The sequence below is a fragment of the Babylonia areolata genome, chromosome 8 (assembly GCF_041734735.1).
Source record: "Babylonia areolata isolate BAREFJ2019XMU chromosome 8, ASM4173473v1, whole genome shotgun sequence".
NCBI classification, from domain to species: Eukaryota; Metazoa; Mollusca; class Gastropoda; order Neogastropoda; family Buccinidae; genus Babylonia; species Babylonia areolata.
In genome coordinates this window covers 36,967,489-36,991,002 of record NC_134883.1, presented here as the reverse complement: position 1 = coordinate 36,991,002, position 23,514 = coordinate 36,967,489, and the positions used below count along the sequence as shown (strand labels likewise).

The 23,514-nt window shown below is 42.6% G+C and overlaps 1 protein-coding gene across 6 annotated transcripts in view; it reads left to right on the top strand.

Moving 5' to 3' along the window:
* The window catches only part of LOC143284775 (hepatocyte growth factor receptor-like), a 231,207-nt gene that overhangs the window by 56,774 nt on the left and 150,919 nt on the right, over positions 1-23,514 (top strand). For all 6 annotated transcript variants that reach the window (XM_076591767.1, XM_076591766.1, XM_076591762.1 and 3 more), the window contains 6 exons: positions 9,364-9,555; positions 10,415-10,548; positions 10,858-10,953; positions 11,426-11,573; positions 12,934-13,099; positions 22,674-22,764. In XM_076591767.1, the coding sequence (XP_076447882.1) occupies positions 9,388-9,555; positions 10,415-10,548; positions 10,858-10,953; positions 11,426-11,573; positions 12,934-13,099; positions 22,674-22,764 (803 nt within the window). In that variant the 5' untranslated portion in view covers positions 9,364-9,387. The remainder of the gene's footprint in view (positions 1-9,363; positions 9,556-10,414; positions 10,549-10,857; positions 10,954-11,425; positions 11,574-12,933; positions 13,100-22,673; positions 22,765-23,514) is intronic.

Here is a 23,514-nt window from a genome sequence, read left to right as displayed (position 1 = left end):
CGATAATGGTTGGTTCGAATCTTAGTACAGTGCAATTAGAGATTGGGGTGGAAGTCATTCAAATAGTTTTTATACTTTGTACACAAACAGAACAGAACCCAAACCTGATCCTGTGAAAAATCCGCCAAAATCTTTGCCCAGCAACATGGAACTTTATTGCGTTTGTTTTTAGCATTTTTGACTCACTTGTGTAAACAATAATCTGAACTTACAGTCAAATTATTTCGAAAAAAAGCATCAGTGCATCGTGTCTGGGACATCAATGAAGTATATTGACTTGGAGTTTTTAAGACAGTGATTTTTTTTTTACCCAGTATTACTAAGCTGACACTCACTCCAAATATTTAACATTTTCTTTATTTCTGATATTTAACCATCATAGACTGAATGTAGAATTCTATATGTACCTATTGCTAACCAATTCCAACGTATCCAAAATTGCCTGGGTCCGAACAAAATATTTTTACACAGGTAGTGTATCATAATCCAGGGTGCTTGAGTTTTGTGATGATTTACTTTCATGCCAGACGTGTCCACAAAAAAAACAGAAAAAAACCCCAACAAAAACAAAAACAAAAAAAACCCCCAAAAACCAAAAACAACCCCCCCAAAAAAAAACAAAAACAAACAACAAACAAACAACAACAAAAAAACAACAAAAAAAACCCAGTAACAATTCTAACAGCTTAAACAAAGGATTATTTACCTCCACCTAGGTACAGAGCTGTATCATCAGCAAACTGTGCTGACCTGTCTTCTTCATTGATATTGATACCTTTTATTTTTCTCATTTTTCATGCAACATATCTGATATCTCTGAACGCAAGAAATGAGACAGTGGGTTACCTTGTCTTACACCGTGATTAATACCGAGCAATGACAAATACATGTAATTAACGGCAATGCATGTGGATGTGTCTGCATTGAAAGCTTTTATTGATTTATTTCTTGGTCAAAATTATGGTTTAATCAAAGCTTTTGAAAATAAATTTCCATGAAATAATGTCAAATACCTTCGCAAAATCTACCAAGAGATCCGGCATTTTCCTTTCATTATTATGCAGCAAAATGTCATATAGCGTGGGCTTTTTCCTCTGTATATCTTCGTAAAACCCTTTTGGTTAGTGTGAATAAACAATGGTGAAACAACTTTTAGTCTGTTAGCAATACATGACGATGTTACTTTGTAAGCTGTGAGAAAAAAGGATATTGGAAAATCAATGTATTTTTAGCAATTCATTGTATTTCTTTTTTTCATTCCCATGAGTACCCGTGTAGTCTTCCTCAGCAATCCACCTGGTACTGGGTCTTACGCTGAACTGTCCAAACGGTATGTTGGACAAATTGATTTGGCAGTGTTGCTGGGAATGGATTTTTGTGGTATTTTCACAGAGTAATTGACAGTAATGGAACTATATGCGTGCAAAGTATGAAAACTATTTGATTTTTTTCCGGGTCGTCCTATGTAATTGGCCTAATTTTCTTGGACTATCTATTCCCCTACCCCACCCCCATGCCCCCACCCACCCCTTTTTTCCCCTTCCTCCGAAGCTTTATGATACCAAATACAGAACATATGTTAACGATTGCTTTTTACTGGATAAAGAAAGACGCCTCCATTGTCCACATCTACAAGAGAAAGGGCGATAAAGCATCCTGTGACAATCATCGTGGGTATTGCAGGAAAGACTCTTGTCAGGACAATCTTGAACAGACTGATAACCCACATAGCAGACTCCATCATCCCTGAATCACAGTGCGGGTTTCACGCAGGCAGGGGCACAACCGACATGGTGTTTTCTGTTCGCTAACTACAGAAGCATTGTCGAGAGCAGAATCAAGAGCTCCACATGGTGTTTATTGATCTCACCAAGGCCTTTGACACCGTTAATTAGGCCAGCTTGTGGAAGACCCTTCACATGTTTTGGTTGCCAGGAAAAGCTCATCTCACTGATCGTTTCACTCCATGATGGCATGTAGGCGAGGGAGCAAGAAAACGCAAACACTTCTGATCCATTCCCAGTGAAACATGGAGTGAAGCAGGGATGCGTTTTAGCCCTTCCTCTTTTCCGTTCTGTAATGCTGATTGATACATTCCGGGACTGTGACAAGGGGGTATACATCCAATTTCGTTCAGATGGCAGACCCTTTAACCTTCAACGACTTCAGGCTAAGACTAAAGTATTTGAGGCCCTTCTTAGAGAGTTCCTCTTCGCTGGTGACTCCACTAGTCGCGCACGCCCATGAAGACATCCAGTGCATCACAGATCGCTTTGCAAGGGCCTGTCAATGCTTTGGACTTACAATCAATCTTGGTAAGACTGAGGCCATGTTGTAGCCTTCGTCCGGAACTGCCAGTGCTCCACCACTACCTGTCGTCATCAATAACACAGAGATCTTCCCCCGGGAGGTACTTCAATGTCTCAACACGTCCCTTTGGCTCGTACCTCTCCTCGACAGGCGGCACGCATTGGCCCATATGTGTCAATCGGCTACCCCTACGTGGGGCTGGGTCAAGACTGGTAGTTAAGAGGTTCACTAAGGCAACCCCTGCAGTGTCCAGTTCTCTGATCCCGGGAGCTGGGCATGATCGAGGGGGTGGTGGGTGGGATGGGATAGAGTTAGATCTTAACTGTTCGTCGTATTTGCCAAATAAATTTATATAACAATTGTCAAAGACAATTCTCCAATAGAAGAGCTTTTGAAAAGGTGAAACGTAAAATAACGGGGGCTGAGTATGAGAAAGGAGGCGTTAAAATGGTTAATATAATAGGATTTCAGAAATATTGAAATCTGCAATGAAATTATTTCATGCAACAAATGGGAATTGGAGCCTTATACCCAGATGGCATTTGCATAAGATAGCTAGTCGAAAAGGATTTTTTTGGGGGGTGGGGAGGGGGGGGGGGTTAAACTGTCGATCAAAGCAATTGAAAGAAATGAGAGAAATAGAGAACGGTTTCTGGAACGATGTTTTCACCACTTATCCTGATAAACAGAAACCAAATGAAAGATGTCAGTTACGAAAATTTCATAGACCAAATGTTATTCCACAATGATTAATAAAGTATAATGGTAAACCACATTACTTTCGATAATGGGTATTGAGTATAAAAAAGATATTATAAATTTACATAGAAACAGACTACTTACCCTACTTAAGCAGGTTACTGGATACAGAAAGGGCAAACACTATGTTCACGTATTATGCAATACCCCAAATATGGTTCGATGGGATACAGCAACATACACCTGTTCACAAACCTGTCCAAACCAATTCATGCGATGCAAGCACTTGCCACGCAAAACCAAAAGAAAATAAAAAATTGTTGTCAAATCGTGCAACAGACAGAACATTAATTACACATGCTGCTGAATTATGGAAGAGATAATTAGATTTTGTGTTTAATGATGGTTTTTGTCAAGAAAAGCGACAAAGGAAGTTAGATTACATGAACTACAATGGAAAATCAACCACAGCATTTATCCCTCAAACACAATTCTTCAGAAAATGAAAATAACAGATACCAACAAATGTGATCATTGTACTGATGAAATTGACTTTCTTGAACATTTCTTCTATTTCTGTCCTCCAGTAAAGATATTTTGACAACATATTGAACATTTTCTCTTCATTGTAAAATTGGTGTTGCTATCAAGTTTTGTGTTAAAGATGTTTTATTTGGATTTCAAAATAATCTGTTGCCTCAAGAGTTAACAATCATTAACAATAAAGATAGGTAAAATGTCTATTAGTATTGCGCTAAAAACAAAGATTTTACAGTCACTTCGTATTATTTTTTGAAAAAAAAACATATTAAACCAAAATATTTCCCTATGCTTTCATTGTGAGCAATGTACAAGTGCATTCGCTTGCGCGCATTCACACACACACACACACACACACACAGAGTGAAGTGAAAGCAAGGAACACAGTGCCCAAAGCAACATACAGCAGACATTGGTAAACACTCATCAAATATTGAAAGAATTGAAAATTGCCAATCTGAAGAAAAACACAAAGATAATTTTGACTAATGTTGTACGTCTGATATGTTGCTTTGTTTTTGTTTTTTATGTTTTGTATTTTTCACACAGTTAAAAAAAATGAAAAAAGAAAAGAAAAGAAAAAAGAAGAAGAAGAAACAAAGGAAAAAAAAAATAGGAGGATGGAGGACCCTTAAAAAAAAGTTGGAAAAAATAGGTTGGAAGGTTTAACTCTGTAATGTTTAGTGGAACATGTTTATTGTATATATATTTTTCTCAGTCCAGTATTCAGTTGCTCAGTCGGGGCCTGTAATATGCTGATAAAAGCTTAGAGTTGTTTACGTCATTTTCGATAGGTCTTGTGGCCTGATTTGAGAATTTTCCTGATTTGGGAATTTTATTTATCTCCTGCCCCCCCCCCCCCCCCCCCTTTAACCCCTCCCTCCCTCCCCAGTGTAACACAAAGTGGATAGTGATCACTACAGTTAAAGGACGGATGTGTATGTTGTATATTTCGTGATCTGTGAGTTGGGTGTAACTCTGTTGGGTGTATTAACTAGCTTAAACAAACTCATTGTTTGGTTCCACTGTTTATTTGTTTTGGTAAGATCTATGTTGAAATAAATCACCAGTTAAGGTGATTTCCTTTGACTCTGAAAGTGGTTTAGTACATCATTACACCATCAGTAATCTAAATGTTTCCATCTCAATCCACTTGAGCCAGTGATGCGATAAGAAACTCCAGGAAACGCTGGACAATACAAGGTCTTCAGTCAAGTGTTTCGGCCCTTAACTCCTTACACTCTAATGGGGCCGGGTCGCACCCAGGTCATGAATCCTGGATGCGCTTGTATTGCCGCCTTTTTTTCCTGGCCCTCACCAGGTTCGAACCCACGCCACCAGGGTGGTCGCCACTTCAGGAATGAGTCATCTTTCTCTCAGACCACTGAGCCATCGTACGCCTAGTTTGGGTAGGGAAATCTAATCCGTATGAAGTTTACTTTCATTCCTCCTCGACCAGATCAAGCTGGAACTCTTTTCTGCTTCTTCTGTCATTGCCTTGAGAGACCTTGTCCTCTCTCTGCCAGAAATCTACAGCTGTTTTATGAGGGTGTAGGCAGATTTGCTCACAAACCCTCTTGCACCAATTTCTGTTGGGAGGACTTTGGCTTGGAAGCCTGATTCTCTCAGGTTGCTGGCTAGACTAGCATACTTCTCGGTCTTGTGGATATGGACTTCCTCCATTCTGCTTTCGTATGGCACAGTGAGCTGAATCAGAATCGCTTTGTTTCGTTGCCTTGGAGTGAAGTACTATGTCAGGTCTCATGCTGCTCTTGCTTATGATTTCTGGGTGTTTCTTCCACTCTGGTAGGTCAACTGTGCATTCCCATTCTTTGGCACCATCCAGCAACCGATGTTTCTATGCTCTGGATGTTACAGCTGTTCCTGGCCAGACTTTATTGCCTTCTAGAGAGAGGAACTCTAATGGAGCTTCTGGTGGTGTGGGTGTTCCTTTGACAGTGCTCACAACGTGCGCAATTTTTTTAGCACTTCGTTGTGCCTCCATGTGTACCTTCCTTGGCTTATCGCCGCTTTGCATCATCTGAGGAAATGTTCCACTGTTCGTTTGCCATGGCAGAGTGGGCACGCAGGATGGTCTGCTTTCCCCGATATAAACCAAGTTTGTATTCGAGGGAAGAAGGTCGTACACAGCTCCTGTGATGAAGCTGATCCTCACAGGGGCCATGTTCTTTATGTCGCTTCACCTGAGGCTCCTTTGGGGTGCATTTTCCCGTGTTGTCCTCTCTCTCTCTCTCACACCATCTATCCAGCCATATCTCCCAGCTTCACATGTTTCCTCTACTTTAAACAACTTCCCACAAAACTAAAAAAAAAAAATAAATTAAAAAAAACACCCCAAAAAACAACGATATAATTATATATTCTACCCTCCCGACCGATCTGAAGAGAGAGAGGGGAAAAAAGCATCTCCGACAAGGCAAGCAGACTAAAGATGGAGACAGGCCGACATTTGTTCACTGCAATGGAAGGAATGGCCAAACAGACCGTGCAAATGTGTGGGATCAAAAAAGTGAAGATCAAACAAAAAGCTGTAAAGATACCCCCACTGTCTGCCACAGTTATGACTCCCTCTGCAAAATGACGGCTTTCAGACCAAATCACTCACTTTGGCGATCCACTCAGTGTTACGTTTCGTTTGTGCTTTATTTCCATTCTCAGCCGACAGTTTTCCGTGTCCGCTTTTTTAACCACGGGTTGTGTGTGTGTGTGTGTGTGTGTGTGTGTGTGTGTGTTCTTGCTGTATTGTATTGTATTGCATTGCATTGAATTGTGTTGTCACAACAGATTTTTCTGTGAGAAATTCGGACTGCTCAACCGTGAGAAGTAAAGAGGCGTCGCCAGAATGCATCACTACTTTTATTTTATTTTTCTGCCTGCTTGTGTGTGTGTGTGTGTGTGTGTGTGTGTGTGTGTGTGTGTGCGCGCGCGCGCGCGTGTGTGTGTGAAAGAAAGACAGAAGGATAGACATATAAGGAGACAATGGAAAGATCGAGAGTGAGTGGGTGGGCTTTAGAATGGTTATAATGCTTGTACACTGCGTCATACATCATTCCTGAAGTGTATCTATGGACTAATAAAACAGGCCTAAGTGGGTATTGAAATTTCACTTTGGTAGTTTAATGCTGCCTGTGTATCAAGTCGTGTCTTTCTGATCACGTCGGTCTTCCACTTTCATCAGGACCACAATTGTTTGCGTTAAGGTGTGAGAAATTACCTAAATCGTATGATTCCATTTTTCTGCGACTGCACAATAGATTGTTTAGCCTGCTTTCCTTCCACCATAAACCTTAGACCGTGCCAGGCTTGTACCTCTGCCTCGACAGTGAATCGAAGCGTCGGTTCGTGGTAAAACATGTCGCAGACGAGACAGCATGAAGGCGTCGGTTTATCATAAAACCTGGCTCTGAGAATGAGAGCGTCGGTTCATTGTAAAGCGTATCTCAGACAGAGAATCAAGATGTTGGTTCATCGTAAAGTCTGTTTCAGAGAGAGAATCAATGCGTCGGTTCATCATAAAGCGTATCTCAGACAAGAGAATCAGGGCGTCAGTTCATCATAAAGCATATCTCATATAGAGAATAATGGCGTCGGTTTACCATAAAGCGATTGTTTCGTTGAAGATTAACTACCTGTTGATTTTCACTTTTGATGTCAAGTAGTTTTCAGGCTGGGTTGGAGAAAATGTTTCTCATTAGTGGATGAAAGTCTTGGCTTCGACGCTCCGTCTCCAACAAGCTTATTAGATGCTGCTACTGCATTGTGTAATCTCAGCTGTGTGATCATGGTCAAATTAGGAAAATGCAATATGAGCGAAGTAGATTCCATTGTTTATATCATGTTTTATTCTGCATTATAACAGCCAGCTGTATTAACCCAACAGACGGAACATTTCAGGGAATGTGAAACACGTTGTTGATGGTTCTGATATCGATTTATCACATGTGATGACTGCGGTAGACTAAACAAAACAAAACAAAAAATAAGATAAGTAAAATGATCCTCTTTTCATTGATTTATTTACTTACTTGCCCATTCCAGAACCTTTAGACACACTTCGTGATAGATTGTATGATGTACCCCTCTTGATTCACTGTATGATGTACCCTTCATGACTAACCGTATGGCGTATCCTTTTTTACTATCATGTTCCCTTCTTCACTGACTGTATGATACCTTTTGTGACTGACTGTATGATGTACAGTTTCTGATTGGTTGTATGATGTACCATTCCTGGTTGACTGTACGATGTAGCTTTTGTGACTGACTGTATGATGTCCTTTTCTGACTGACTGTATGATTTACAAATTCTGACCGACTGTATGTTGTACCTTTTCTGTCTGACTGTATGATTGATTTACAAATCCTGATTGACTGTATGATGTACCCTTGGTGACTGTATGATGTTTCCTTCGTGGCTGACTATGACGTACCCTTTGCGAGAGACTGTGTGATGTACTCTTCGTGATAGATTGTAAGATGTACTTTTGCGACTGTATGATGCACCCATTGTGACTTGGTGTATGGTACACCCATCGTGACTGACTGTAAGATGTACACTTCGTGACGATAATGTACCTATTGTGATTGACTTATGATGGGCCCCTCGTGACTGTATGATGTACCCTTCGTTACTTACTGTATGATGTGCCCATCGTTACTTACTGTATGATGTACCCTTCGTTAGTTCGCAGTAGACTGTATGATGTTTCCATTGTGACTGATTACATAATGTACCCTTCGTGACTAACTGTATGATGCACCCTTTGTGACTGACTATATAATACGCCTTCGTAACTGTAAGACGTGCCTTCATGACTGACTGTAAGATGTGTCCTTCGTGACTGTATGATGTACCATTTGTGACTGTTATATACTCTTTGTGATTGACTGTATGATATTTCCTTTGTATATGACTGTATGATGTACCCTTCGTAACTTGTGACTGACTGTATGATGTACCTTTCGTGTTTGTAGGATGTACCTTTCGTGTTTGTATGATGTACCTTCGAGACTGACCATAATGTACCTTTGTGACTGTACGATGTACTCATGATGTATTCGTCATGACTGTATGATGTACCCATGATGTATTCGTCATGACTGTATGATGTACCCCGTGTGATTGACTTAATGATGTAAACTTTGTGATTGACTGTATAATAAACCATTCGTCACTATGTTGTACCTTTTGTAACTGTATGATATACCCTTCGTGAATGACTGTATTATACACCTCTGTTCATTGAAAGTATGATGTACTTTTGTGAGTGCATGATGTCTGGCTGTATGGTGTACTCCTCATGATAGTATGTATGATGTACCCTTCGTGACTGTATGATGTACCACGCGTGATCGACTGTATGGTGTACCCGCCGTGACTATATGACACTTCGCAACTGTATGTTGTACCATTTGTGACTGTATGATGTACCCTTCCTGATTGTATGATGTACCCTCCTTCACTGTATGATGTACCCTACCTGATTAACTGTATAATGTACCCTTCTTCACTGTATGATGTACCCTTCCTACGTGTCTGTATGATGTACCTTTCCTGATTGACTGTATGATGTACCCTTCGTGACTGACTGTATGATGTACCCTTCGTGATTGGCTTTACGATGTACCCTTCGTGACTGACTGTATGATGTACCCTTTGTGACTGAGTGTATGACGTACCCTTTGTGACTAACTGTATGATGTGACTGATGATAGTCATTCTGGCAATGACGACGATATTGTGGATAAAAGTGGTGTTGTAATTGTTCATGGAAAGTACGTCCCTTCTCACAGGAAGCTGACGTGGACAGGTGCGGGATGCCAAGGCAAGATCAGGAGGCCTACCCATCTCTAGAGGGCCAGAGACCTGTGGTGGCCCGGAGCCTGTGGGCGTTGGCTGGTCAGAGGGCAACAGCTGTGACGGTGCAAGGCACTGACCACCGCCTGCTGGCCTTTGTCGGCACTGCTACGGGACAGGTGATCAAGGTGGGCTGTGTATCGCAAATATTATACCGTCGAAAAAGCCTATTTGTTTATCGATTGCTGCGAAGGCTTATTGTATTGTATTGTATTGTGTTGTATTGTATTGTATTGTGTTGTATTCCTATTTTTGTCACGACACTCGGGCTGCTCTCCCCTGAGAGAGAGCGTCGCTACAATGAGAGCGCCACCCATTTTTGTGCCTGCAAATGTGTTTGTTTTCCTACCAAAGTGGATTTTTCCTACATATTTTTGTCAGGGAAAACCCTTTTGTTGCAGTGGGTTCTTTTATATGGGCTAAATGCATGCTGCGCATTTGACCTCGATTGGTCGTCTCATCCGAATGACTAGAATAGAATAGATGACGCAAAAACATCACTTTCCGATTATTTTTTCACCAGTTTTTATCTTACGATTTGACTTCTCTCTTGTTCCAGCTTCTACTATGTATTGTTCAACATTATTAGAACTGCACGTTACGCACCATGTAAGTATGAATGACGATGATTCATTTATTCATGTATTTTCCTTTTTTTTTCTTCATTTATGTGTTTATATTTATTTGTTTATCAAACATTCATTCATCTGTTTATTTGTTATACTTGTTTATTTTCTAAATTGCTTTTGACGGATTTTAAATGCTCTGAAGATCTTGCTGTGAAGAAAGGAAAATCCACCCACTCATCAACCACCCTTTGTCTGTCCGTCAATGTCTGTATTCGTGACTTGGAGTCATGAGAATAGCGAAAGGGTTTTAATTTCCTCTGAAGCCATGGGTAGTCATCTTCATCTTTATCGTCACAATCTCAGCAGTGTCATCATTGTCATCAGCATCATCGTCATCCCACGACACACTGATTTACAGGTGGTTATAGAAAGGCAGACAGGAATGGAAGTGGACAGGCTCAGTGTGGATCCCAGAGGTCCAGTCCTTCAACTTCAGCTTCAGCCAGCCCCCTCCACTGATCCCCTCTACGTTCTGACTCAGTCTGAGGTGAGGTAAACTGTGTCATCAAATAAGCAGTGTTCACATGCAACGGATTTGTGTTTGCTGTTTCTTAAAAATGTTTGCCTCTCATCCTCCCTTTTTTTCTTAAAAAGCATCTTTGTCCATAATTATGATGATAATGATTATATATATGTGTGTATATATATATATATATATATATATAGAGAGAGAGAGAGAGAGAGAGAATGTGTGTGTGCGTGCGTGTATGTGTGTGTGTGTGTGTGTGTGTGTGTGAGAGAGAGAGAGAGAGATTTTACGAAGACAACTAAATTACTGTGATGCTTGTTTAAGCAGGTGAGCTATGTGCAAACGGTACAGTGTGGAGAAAACCACAGTTGTGAGCAGTGTCTGGATGAGGCTGATCTACTGTGTGGATGGTGTGTGAGCCAAAACAGGTCAGTACAACAACTTACATGCTCTCGTTTGGCTTGGGAGATTTGGCAGGAGGGTGAGTGGGGTAGGGTTTATGCCCAGTGCTTACCTGTTTGGATGTCTTCTGAGAACACTTCTGAAGTGACCTCGTGAGTTTAAAGTTGAAATTCGTGTAACGACTGGTCTGTCAGTGAGTAGGTTGGTGAAGCCTTGACTGGATGGCTGAATGTTCAAGACTATAGTGAGTTCGTGTGTGCGTGCGTTCGTGTGTGCGTGCATGCATGCGTGCGTGCGTGTGTGTGTGTGTGTGTGTGTTTGTGTGTGCTTGTGGGTTTGCCAGCTAGCGGGCGTGTGCGCAGGTGCCCATGTTTGTTTGCAACTGTGAGTTAATGATTTTGTTGCTTTGTACATTTTTATGCATGTTATTATCGTGTGCACAACAGTGGAATTTTTCCAGCTACCACTGCTTCAGACCTTTTTCACAATGTTCGACAGATGCACGAGGCAGGCAGATTGTGATCTCTCGGCCCTGACCGTTAACTGGTTGTCGGTAACCACAGGGGTTCAGTGCATGCCGAGGACTGAGTTCCAGTCCCCTGTGCTCAGCTACGACACAGTGCAATCCGCCTTAGCGGAAAATCAGGTCAGCATTTTCTAGTCTTTTTTCTCCGCTTTCAGCGGTACTTGTTTGGTGAGTCGAAGCGGCTGGAATCTGTGGGTGGTTGGATGAGCGAAAAGATGTTTTTTAAGTGTGACTGATCAGTTGGATGATTCATTTGATCATCATAATAAACAGATTGATTGGATTAGTCCTTCACCATCTTTTTGTAAAAACAACGTTGTTTCTTTGATATTTTCCTGCACTGAGGATATTTTGCCGTTCTTCATTTTCAGAGTGGATTACTACTACAGAATTTTGCCAGAGGACAATACACTGGTTGCCATGAGTTCTTCTTCCGTGTGCCAAGTGCTTGCTGCACACGGGACCTCGGTTTATCGTCTCATCCAAACGACTAGACGCTCAGTTCGATTTTCCAGTCCAACGTGGAAGAAAGGGATTCGATTCCAGTCCCTCACGGACTCTGTATTGGCGGATGAGCGTCTTTACTATTCTGTCACCTGCCTGGGTGCACAAATATGTATTTGTATTAGTTGTATTTTTGTATTCCTCTTTTCTGACATCAGATTTCTCTGTGTGAAATTCGGGCTGATCCCCCAGGAGAGCACGTCGCTATACTGACAGTGCCACCCAGTTTTTCGTTGTTTTTTCTGCCTGTGATTTGATATGTTTTCCTATCGAAGTGGATATTTCTACAGAATTTTGCCAGGCACAACCCGTTTGAGGCCGTGAGTTCTTTTAAGTGCGCTGAATGCATGCTGCACACGGGACCTAGGTTTATCGTCTCATCCGAATGACTAGCGTCCAGACCACCACTCAAGGTCTAGTTGAGGGGAGAAAATGCAAGCAACTGCCAGCGTGATTCGAACCAATGCGCTCAGATTCTCGCGCTTCCCAGCCGGACGTGTTACCTAGGCCAACGTTCCATATGCATGCTCTCAAGGCCTGACTAAGTGCGTTGGGTTATGCTGCTGGTAAGGCATCTGCCCAGCAGATGTGGTATAGCGTACATGGATTTGTCCGAACTCGGTGACGCCTCCTTGAGAAACTGAAACTCTTCATATTAAAAAAACGAGCGCGTGAAAACTTTCTCTTCCACTTGATTTCCATTACACATATATGTCAACACTTGACTGGACACACACACGTATACAGACACACAGACGTGAACACACACACACACACACACACACACACACACACACACACACACACACACACACACAAGATGTTATTAAAAAGCAAAACAAACCTGCTTAAGCTTACTGGCTTTTTTTTCTCTCCCAGAAATGATCAACTTGATTTCATTTGTCTACCACATTCTCCCTCCCCCCCCTCCGCGCCCCCCCCCCCCCCCCCCACCTCCTCCCCCCAATCATTACAGATCAGCTTCCAGCTGGAGGAGGCTGCTGTTCACCTGTCCAGCGACCTTGACCTTGCTTGTGTATTCGTTATTGGAGGTTCCGAGCATCGAACTGCAGCCACTATAAGCCGAGAGGTCGTCAGCTGCTCTCTGCCCTACAGACACGGCTTCCCTACCATATCTGATGGTGTGTGTGAATAGAATGGAATAGAATAGAATAGAATGCAATAAAATAGAACAGAATATTGATGATGATATGGGTACTTATATATCGCATATTCTTGGTCAAAACCAAGCTCTAAATGATGTTGAGTGTCTTGCGTTAACACCTTCCATGACATGAATTCTTTCTAATCCGCCACGAGGATCCATGTCTTGCATGCATTCGGGAAAATGGAACAAAAGTTTCCTTTTGTGACGTTTTCAATGATGACGAATTTGTTTCTGATTTTGTCGGAAAACCAGTTATGAAAAAACATAATTTCAGCGAACAAAGATCTTAAAAGGTTCCAGAGGATGGACTTTTATAGGTAAGACGAGTTTCTTCATTGTGTTATATAGCATGTAAAATGACCCAGTGTTCTGCCAATAAAGATACAAATTATTGTCAATGCACATGGTCACCGGTCTTCTACCAGCTTTTTGTATAAAACCATCCACTGAATTTCTGTTGTATATCATGTTACAAGGATCATTATCAGTCAAGGTACAGCCATTGTTTTCATGTCCCATTTGAATGAAACCTGGAATCTCAGCAGTTCGTGCATTGAAATCTCCACAAAATATGATGTTTCCCTTTTCGTTAATTTCTCCGACGTTTTCTTCTCACTTATCACATAGGCCCGTTGTACTATCTTTTCCATTCCAAAAGAGATGTTTCTGGAGGTGCATGAACACAACTAACAAAAATTCCATCTTCGTCATGGGTATTTGGTACTTTTATTAGCGCATTGTCTCTGTTGTTGGTTGGCAGAATGGTGATGTCCCTTTGCAAATCTTCAATCGTAAATTGATATCCCTCCTTACGAACTTTCAGCTTTTGTTTTACGTTTTCTTATACGTAATACCAGATGCAAAATTTTGAACAAATATGTCGTTTGCAATGTCTTCATCCAAATGGATTTGTTGTAAGAAGAAAATGTCATATTGATTGAAGTGTTTTTATTATCCATTGATTGATTTATTGTTAAGTCCATCTATTGTTTCTCTTTATTCTTTGAGGTTTACTGTAAACATTTTCGATGGTCTGTTCAACATATCCATCAGATTGAAAGAAAAGAAAAGAAAAAGACAGTCATACAAACGAGCGCTTGAAACAGCGACGAAAAGGTAAACATTTTCGATAGTTTTAAAAATACCTATTTGATGAACAATTACCGTCATGTGTGTGTGTGATTGTGTGTGTGTGTGTGTGTGTGTGAGAGAGAGAGAGAGAGAGAGAGAGAGAGTTTTCTTTTGCTGCACCGTTTCGGTGGTATTACTTACACGCCGTTCACGGCCACACCCGGCGTCGGCAGTCCGCAGGGAACCATTGATGATAGGGCGCCAGGAGGCCACACACCAGAGGAGACCCTGCACTGCTGCCGAGTCACTCCGGTGGTGTTCACTACTGCCTGTTCTCATTTAAAATTCTTAGACACCACTCGCGACAGTTATTAATGGCTTAGTCGCGGAGCCAGACTGAATGAGCGTCCCTCCCGGAGTGGGGACTGCCACCATGCCCCTCCAACAACAGCATCCCATGAATCTGCCGACACTGAAGACATTGGCAGGCCTCACCCCAAGCACAGAAGTGGAGGCGTATAGAAACTCAGGTCACCTTCACTGGGATTCGAACCCACTTCTTCCCAGCCGTCAGTCCGCGACGCTAACCACTTCGCAATGGCCGCTGGTATCAAAGATGTTTTCTTTGATTTGAAATCGGGGAAACAAAAAAAATTGTTTCCCTATTCAATGCTTTGTTGTCTTATGTGCACAGCCCGTTGATCTTGTCTCTGGCGACTGAATGTCACGCATTGATCCATAATGATCACCCCGATACTAGTGTCATACCGTGTAAAGATAAAGAGATACATAAAATCTTCCTTGTCAGAATGATGTATTACGAAAGTAGGAACACGAAAGAGCTGTTACTTTTCTAAGAAAATTGTCTGACGCTAACAGTACTGATTTGGATGACGCAATCGATAATGAGGATATTGTCGTAATAAATGATAAGCTCATAAACACACTGATTCAAGCGACAAATACACCAGGGACATAACTATTTCTTACTTCTAAGACAAAACAGAGATAGTTGCAAGTTGGTTTGATTTCACGTGCAAACGAAGCCCAAAACGGAGACAGGCTCGAAAGAGTCAGTAAAAGTTATAATTCGGTTTTCAAAAAAGCAGAAAGGTTGTGGAGAAACAAATGGCACAGAGAACTTCAAAGTTTACGTGAAAACAATTCAAGAGAGGCATGGAATAAAAGTAGGAAAGAAAAAGAAAACATCCTAACCCATTAATTTAGAAGATATGTTACACCATTTCAGCAACCTCAATGTTGATGACAGTGAGCATAGCGGTAGTGCAACGACAACACATACTATCAATATCGAGTATAATGATAATAGTTTAAACGCGCCAGTTACTGAAGTGGAAATTACTTCGCTATCAATAAACGTAAGACAGGCAAAAGTACTGGTGATGATATGATTTGTAATGTATATATCATTAACAGCATTCTTTTGCTTACAGACACGTATTGTAAGTTATTTAACAAAGTACAAAATAAAGGTGTCGTACCAGAAAAAAAATGGTTATCGGGCTTGATATTGCCATTGTAAAAAGGCAAAGGTGATACACTTAATAATGATGATAATGATGAAGTGCTCTTCTATAGCGCTGTTCCCTCACAGAGAGGCTCACGGCGCTTCACAAATTGAATGTTACAAAAGAGAAGCAACAATCATCAAGAAAAAGAATCATCCACGAAGAAACAGTCACCATCCTCGCAAGAAATAACAATTCTTACGAGAATTCAAATAAGAATCACTCACGCGCTCCACAAATTAAATGTTACAAGAGAGAAGCAACAGTCATCAAGAAAAAGAATCACCCACGAAGAAACAGTCACCATCCTCGCATCATGAATAGCACGAACACACACACACACACACACACACACACACACACACACACACACACATGCACAACACCGGAAAATAAAATAGTTCAACAGCAAATTAAGCCAAACTGTTACTCAAATGCAAGACAAAAAGATAAGCTTACATCTGGGACTTGAAAGAGTCCAGGGAAGGTGTGTTTGTCAGGTTAGCAGGCAGTGAGTTTCAGATTGTTGGGGCTGAAAAACTAAATGATCAGTGACCGAAGGTTTTCAGATTAGTGTTCGGCACCCGAAGTAACCTTTCAGCTGAAGATCGAAGTGACCGGGAAAACTGTGAGTGAAGAAGACAGATACTGCGAGAGTGTGCCATCAGAAGAGCGTTACGCGAGCATGGCAATTCTGAAGTGAATGCGGAATTAATATCAAATTGGAAACCAGTGCAACTCTTTGAGAAAAGGTGCCACATGTTCACGCTTAGATTTCCGGCCAACAGGTTTAGCAAGATATGAACGAATGCAGGCAAATTTCCGAATTGACGTGATAATTATAGGGGAATAACTTTGCTCAGCTGAGTTTAAGAAATACTCACTTTAGTGCTGAATGCTAGGCTGACTAATTCTATCAATGCAAACAATTTACTTCCAGGGACACAAGCAGGATTTTGACAATCACACTCTACATTAGCTCAAATGTTTGTTATGAAATCACTAGCTGATATTTTTCCATGAAAAAGAAAAAAAACTTTATTGTGTTTTTGTTGATTTTTAAAAAAAGCCTTTGATTCAGTTTGAAGAAGTCGGTTGCGGCAAAAACCTGTTCATGAAGGCGTCAGTGGTAAAAATGTTGCGTGTCCTAATGAACACGTATGATAGAATTAAGTCATGGTGCAAAATCGGGTTTCTTTAGCATTTGTTAGAATGTACGACAGGGAGAAAATCTCTCGCCATTGCTTTTTTCTCTGTATCTTAATGATTTAGAGTCGTATTTGACCCAGCATGAAAGCCCATCTGTTGATCTTTTTCTGAATGTTACCATTTCAGGCTTAGATAGCTACATGCGATTATTTGTACTCTTGTATGACACAATTATATTTTCTGAGACGAAGGGAGGATTACGACAGTCTCTCAATGTCTTTTATGAATATTGTTTAGAATGGAACCTAGAAGTCAATATATAGAAAACTTAAGTGATGATATTTAATTCTACAAAAAGCAAAAGCCTGTTTTTAAATTTGGTGCTGCATGTTTGGATGTTGTTGATTCTTTTAAATATATTGGTAAAGAGTTTAGTAGAAACGGCACTTTTTATAAAGCTGAAAAGTAATTCATGAACTTGCTCAAAAACTGTGTCTTCATTATTTCGGGCAGCCAGAAATGGAGATTTACCAGTACATATTGTTCTTGACATGTACCAGTCCTTGATTGTTCCTATTTTGTTATTTGGTGCAGAAATTTAGGGCAATGAAAATGGAAATATACTTGAATTTTTTTAACTGAAATGTTTCAAACGCTTGTTCAGATTGAATAATAATACTAGTGTATTAGTGAAAATGAGATGGACTATGCCAGAAAAATATTATTGAAAAATATACTTGATACTATTTCATTTATACAGAAATTTGTATTTATTCTTCAAAATGGATGAGTAATATCAGACAATTTTTAATTTTTTTCAAATTTATTATTTTTTATATTTTTTTATTTTATAGAAACCGGGTATGACTGTGTTTGGGATACTCAATCCTTCTTAGATAGTGAATCTTTCTGCAAGAATGTCAATATAGTGTTTAAAGATAATTTTTAAAATTCACGAAGACTGGCTCTGAAGCTACTTGAAGAAGCTCATAACGTAATTGTCAGGCATTTCATGTGCAATTATCTCTTCCAAAATAACTTTTGAAATTTCAATAGAACAAACACTTATTACTTATAGAGAGAGAACAATTGCATACTACGAGAGTTGCGGTTATGTAAAGTCTGTAACATATTTGTGATGGGGGTGAGTTCCATTTTATAATAGAATGTTGCAAGTATGATCAGCTGCGAAAAACCTATGTGCCTAAAATATCTGTATCCGGCATCAGTTTTAAACTTTTGCAATATGCTCAAAGGAGGTAAAAAAAACAAACAAGTTACCTTAGCTGTAAGTAAGTTTATCAATTTTGCAAATGTTGTCTAGATACTCTTTGGGGGAGGGGTGGTGGTGTTGAAATACTGTATTTTCTCAGCTTCTATGTGACGCTGTTATGAATCTGGAAATGTTTAATCTGGGCATGGAATCATTATTTCATAGTAATCATGCATACTCCAATAGGACTGAAAGGAAAAGTCAAACCTGAAAGGTGTGTCTCTGTGTGTGTTTGTGTGTGTGTGTGTGTGTGTGTGTGTGTGTGTGTGTGATGTTATGGAGTGCTTGGTAACCTGACGGGCCTTGAGTGCATGTGTATATATTTTTTGTACCTATCAGTGTGGATTTCATCTACATAATTTTGCTACAGGACAACACTCTCGTTGCCATGGGTTCTTTTTCAGTGCGCAAGCAGCGTACTGTACCCGAGACCTCGGGTTATTGTCTGATCCAAATGGCTTGACACTCAAATCGATTTTCCAGTTAAACTTGGGAGAAAGGGCGAGAACGGGATTCTAACCCAGACCCTCACGGGCTCTGTATTTTCAGATGAGCATCTTTTGCCACCTTTCTCCTTGATGAGATGGAATAGTGGGTAAACAGATGGAAGAGTGGGGAAAGACAGATGGAAGACTGGGAAAGGATGGAAGAGTGGGGAAGTAGAAGTGGAAGATTGGGGAAGGAGAGGTGGGTGAGTGTGGGGAAGGAGAGGTGGGAGAGTGGCGAAGGAGAGGTAGAAGAGTGGGGGAAGGGAGAGATAAACGAGTGGGGAAAAAGAGAGTTGGAAGAGTGGGCAAGGAGAGGTGGAAGAGTGGGAAAGAGAGGTGGAAGATTGGGGAAGAGGTGGAATAGTGTGGGGAAGGAGAAGTGGAAGAGTGGGAAGGAGATGAGGGAGGGTGTGGGGAAGGAGAGGTGGAATAGTGGGGAAGGAGAGGTGGAAGAGGGGAGGAAAGAGAGGAAGAAGAGTGTGGGGAAGGAGAGGTGAAGAGTGGGGTGAAGGAGAGGTAGAAGAGTGGGGGAAAGGAGAGATGAACGAGTGGGGAAAAAGAGATGTGGAAGAGTGGGGAAGGAGACGTGGAAGAGTGTGGGGAAAGAGACGTGGAAGAGTGGGGAAGAAGAGGTGGAATAGTGTGGGAAAGGAGAGGTGGAAGAGTGGGGAGAAAGAGATGTGGAAGAGGAGGTGGAAGAGTGTGGGAAAGGAGAGGTGGAAGAGTGTGGGGAAAGAGACGTGGAAGAGTGGGGAAGAAGAGGTGGAATAGTGTGGGAAAGGAGAGGTGGAAGAGTGGGGGGAAAGAGATGTGGAAGAGTGGGGAAGAGGAGGTGGAAGAGTGTGGGAAAGGAGAGGTGGAAGTGTGGGAAAGGAGAGGTGGAAGAGTGAGGAAGAGGAGGTGGAAGAGTGTGGGAAAGGAGAGGTGGAAGAGTGTGGGAAAGGAGAGGTGGAAGTGTGGGAAAGGAGAGGTGGAAGAGTGGGGAAGAGGAGGTGGAAGTGTGGGGAAGAGGAGGTGGAAGTGTGGGGAAGAGGAGGTGGAAGAGGGGAGGAAAGAGAGATGGAAGTGTGGGGAAGGAGAAGTGGAATAGTGGGGAAAATGGTGGCCGAGCGGGGGACAGGAGAGATGGAAGAGTAGGGAAAGAGAGGTGGAGGAGTGTGGGGAAGGAGAGGTAGAAGAGTTGGGGACAGGAGAAGTGGAGGAGTGTGGGGAAGAAGAGGTAGAAGAGTTGGGGACAGGAGAGGTGGAGGAGTGTGGGGAAGGAGAGGTAGAAGAGTTGGGGACAGGAGAGGTGGAGGAGTGTGGGGAAGGAGAGGTAGAAGAGTTGGGGACAGGAGAGGTGGAGGAGTGTGGGGAAGGAGAGGTAGAAGAGTTGGGGACAGGAGAGGTGGAGGAGTGTGGGGAAGGAGAGGTAGAAGAGTTGGGGACAGGAGAAGTGGAGGAGTGTGGGGAAGGAGAGGTAGAAGAGTTGGGGACAGGAGAGGTGGAGGAGTGTGGGGAAGGAGAGGTAGAAAAGTTGGGGACAGGAGAGGTGGAGGAGTGTGGGGAAGGAGAGGTAGAAGAGTTGGGGACAGGAGAGGTGGAGGAGTGTGGGGAAGGAGAGGTAGAAGAGTTGGGGACAGGAGAGGTGGAAGATTATTTATTTATTTATAGTCTGTTCATCTAAGATGATGACATTAGAAGAGGTGGAAGTGTGGGGAAGGAGAGGTGTAAGAATGGGGAAAGAGGTGGAAGAGTGGGGGAAAGGAGAGGTGGAAGAGTGTGGAAAAGGAGAGGTGGAAGAGTGTGGGGAAGGAGAAGTGGAAGAGTATGGAGAAGGGTAGTAGGAATGGTGGGGCAAGATGTGGAATAGTGGGAGAAGGAGAGGTGGAATAGTGGGAGAAGGAGAGGTGAAAGAGTGGGTGAAAGGAGAGGTGGAATAGTGGGTGAAAGGAGAGGTGGCCTAGTGGGAAGGAGAGGTGGAATAGTGGGTGAAAGGAGAGGTGGAATAGTGGGAAGGAGAGGTGGAATAGTGGGAAGGAGAGGTGGAATAGTGGGTGAAAGGAGAGGTGGAATAGTGGGAAGGAGAGGTGGAATAGTGGGAAGGAGATGTGGACTAGTGGGTGAAAGGAGAGGTGGAAGAGTGGGAAGGAGAGGTGGAATAGTGGGTGAAAGGAGAGGTGGAATAGTGGGAAGGAGAGGTGGAAGAGTGGGAAGGAGAGGTGGAATAGTGGGAAGGAGAGGTGGAAGAGTAGGGGAAAGGAGAGGTGGAAGAGTGGGGGAAAGGAGAGGTGGAATAGTGGGAAGGAGAGGTGGAATAGTGGGAAGGAGAGGTGGAATAGTGGGTGAAAGGAGAGGTGGAATAGTGGGAAGGAGAGGTGGAATAGTGGGTGAAAGGAGAGGTGGAATAGTGGGAAGGAGAGGTGGAATAGTGGGAAGGAGAGGTGGAAGAGTAGGGGAAAGGAGAGGTGGAATAGTGGGAAGGAGAGGTGGAATAGTGGGAAGGAGAGGTGGAAGAGTAGGGGAAAGGAGAGGTGGAATAGTGGGAAGGAGAGGTGGAATAGTGGGAAGGAGAGGTGGAAGAGTAGGGGAAAGGAGAGGTGGAATAGTGGGAAGGAGAGGTGGAATAGTGGGAAGGAGAGGTGGAAGAGTAGGGGAAAGGAGAGGTGGAATAGTGGGAAGGAGAGGTGGAATAGTGGGAAGGAGAGGTGGAAGAGTAGGGGAAAGGAGAGGTGGAATAGTGGGAAGGAGAGGTGGAATAGTGGGAAGGAGAGGTGGAAGAGTGGGGAAGGAGAGGTGGAAGAGTGGGTGAAAGGAGAGGTGGAATAGTGGGAAGGAGAGGTGGAAGAGTGGGAAGGAGAGGTGGAATAGTGGGGAAGGAGAGGTGGAAGAGTGGGAAGGAGAGGTGGAATAGTGGGAAGGAGAGGTGGATTAGGGGGTAGGAGAGGTGGAAGAGTGGGAAGGAGAGGTGGAATAGTGGGGAAGGAGAGGTGGAAGAGTAGGGGAAAGGAGAAATGGAGGAGTGTGGGGACCTTCTCCCTCCCCATTTTAAGGTTGTACTTGAATGTGTGCGTAAGAATGGGGAAAGAGGTGGAAGAGTGGGGGAAAGGAGAGGTGGAAGAGTGTGGAAAAGGAGAAGTGGAAGAGTATGGAGAAGGGTAGTAGGAATGGTGGGGCAAGATGTGGAATAGTGGGAGAAGGAGAGGTGGAATAGTGGGAGAAGGAGAGGTGAAAGAGTGGGTGAAAGGAGAGGTGGAATAGTGGGTGAAAGGAGAGGTGGAATAGTGGGAAGGAGAGGTGGAATAGTGGGTGAAAGGAGAGGTGGAATAGTGGGAAGGAGAGGTGGAATAGTGGGTGAAAGGAGAGATGGAAGAGTGGGAAGGAGAGGTGGAATAGTGGGTGAAAGGAGAGGTGGAATAGTTGGAAGGAGAGGTGGAATAGTGGGAAGGAGAGGTGGAAGAGTGGGAAGGAGAGGTGGAATAGTGGGAAGGAGAGGTGGAAGAGTAGGGGAAAGGAGAAGTGGAATAGTGGGTGAAAGGAGAGGTGGAATAGTGGGAAGGAGAGGTGGAAGAGTGGGGAAGGAGAGGTGGAAGAGTGGGTGAAAGGAGAGGTGGAATAGTGGGAAGGAGAGGTGGAAGAGTGGGGAAGGAGAGGTGGAATAGTGGGAAGGAGAGGTGGAATAGTGGGAAGGAGAGGTGGAAGAGTGGGTGAAAGGAGAGGTGGAATAGTGGGAAGGAGAGGTGGAAGAGTGGGAAGGAGAGGTGGAAGAGTGGGAAGGAGAGGTGGAAGAGTAGGGGAAAGGAGAAATGGAGGAGTGTGGGGACCTTCTCCCTCCCCATTTTAAGGCTGTACATGAATGTGTGCGTGAGGAGGAGTGTGAGCGAACAATTTCATTTTGAGGACAGTTTAAAAGCATTGAGTTTTGGACAGTCATAGCAAGACACAGAGAGAGGAACAAAAACATACAGACAGATAGACGGACGGACAAACTGAAACGGAGACTAGGAGTAAATCAACCTGTTTGATTCGTTCAGTTTACTGAATAATGTTTGCTTGCAGACGGCGAAAGCACGATTTTACGTTTCCACGTTCATGGCAAGGCGATCGTTACCCGCAGTGTGTCAGCTCTGGGCTGTGCGATCAGCAAAGAGTACGTATCCCGAGCTGGCCTTCATCAGACACTGAAGAAAGGGGAGGGGGGAGGGAGGGGAGGGGGAGGGGTAGAAGAAGTTGGCAAGGTATAAAGATGAAGAAGGAAAACAATAATGAAGATAACATATAGCGTAAATCATAATTTGTGAAAATAATGTGCTATTCAAAATAATTTTGCAAACTAACGTGGACTATCAAACTGAGATAGAGTGCATGCAGAAGTTTTATTCTTGTGATTTTCATCTTCATTGTCATCGTTATCATCCATTGTCTGTAAATACTTTTGATTCTAATCATCGACGTTGACTTCTTTCCTTTTGACTTCCAATCTGTCACACCCATTTCTTTGGGTGGGTTAATGAAATTACACAACTACCACAGATACTACTAATGATGATGATGATAGTAATTATAATGATAATAATAATAATGGGCATTTATGATGTGCTTTACTTCCTTATCACAAGTGCCCTGAGCGTCAATAGTTAACATCAATATGGGAAAACAATGTTCCAAAATCTAAGAACACAAATAAGACTTACAAATAAGACAAATGGAATGTGTCTGTGTCACACACAACTCCATGGCACTCACAGGCAGATGCCACTTTTTGTGATTGCCCCTCCTCGTTCGCAACCCTCATATTTGTTCCAGCGTCAGGATAGTAGTATCCGATGGCCATGGTTCTGTGTCACCTGTTTTGGTGTGCTCTAGCTATGCTGTACATGTCATCTGTTTGTGTTTTTCC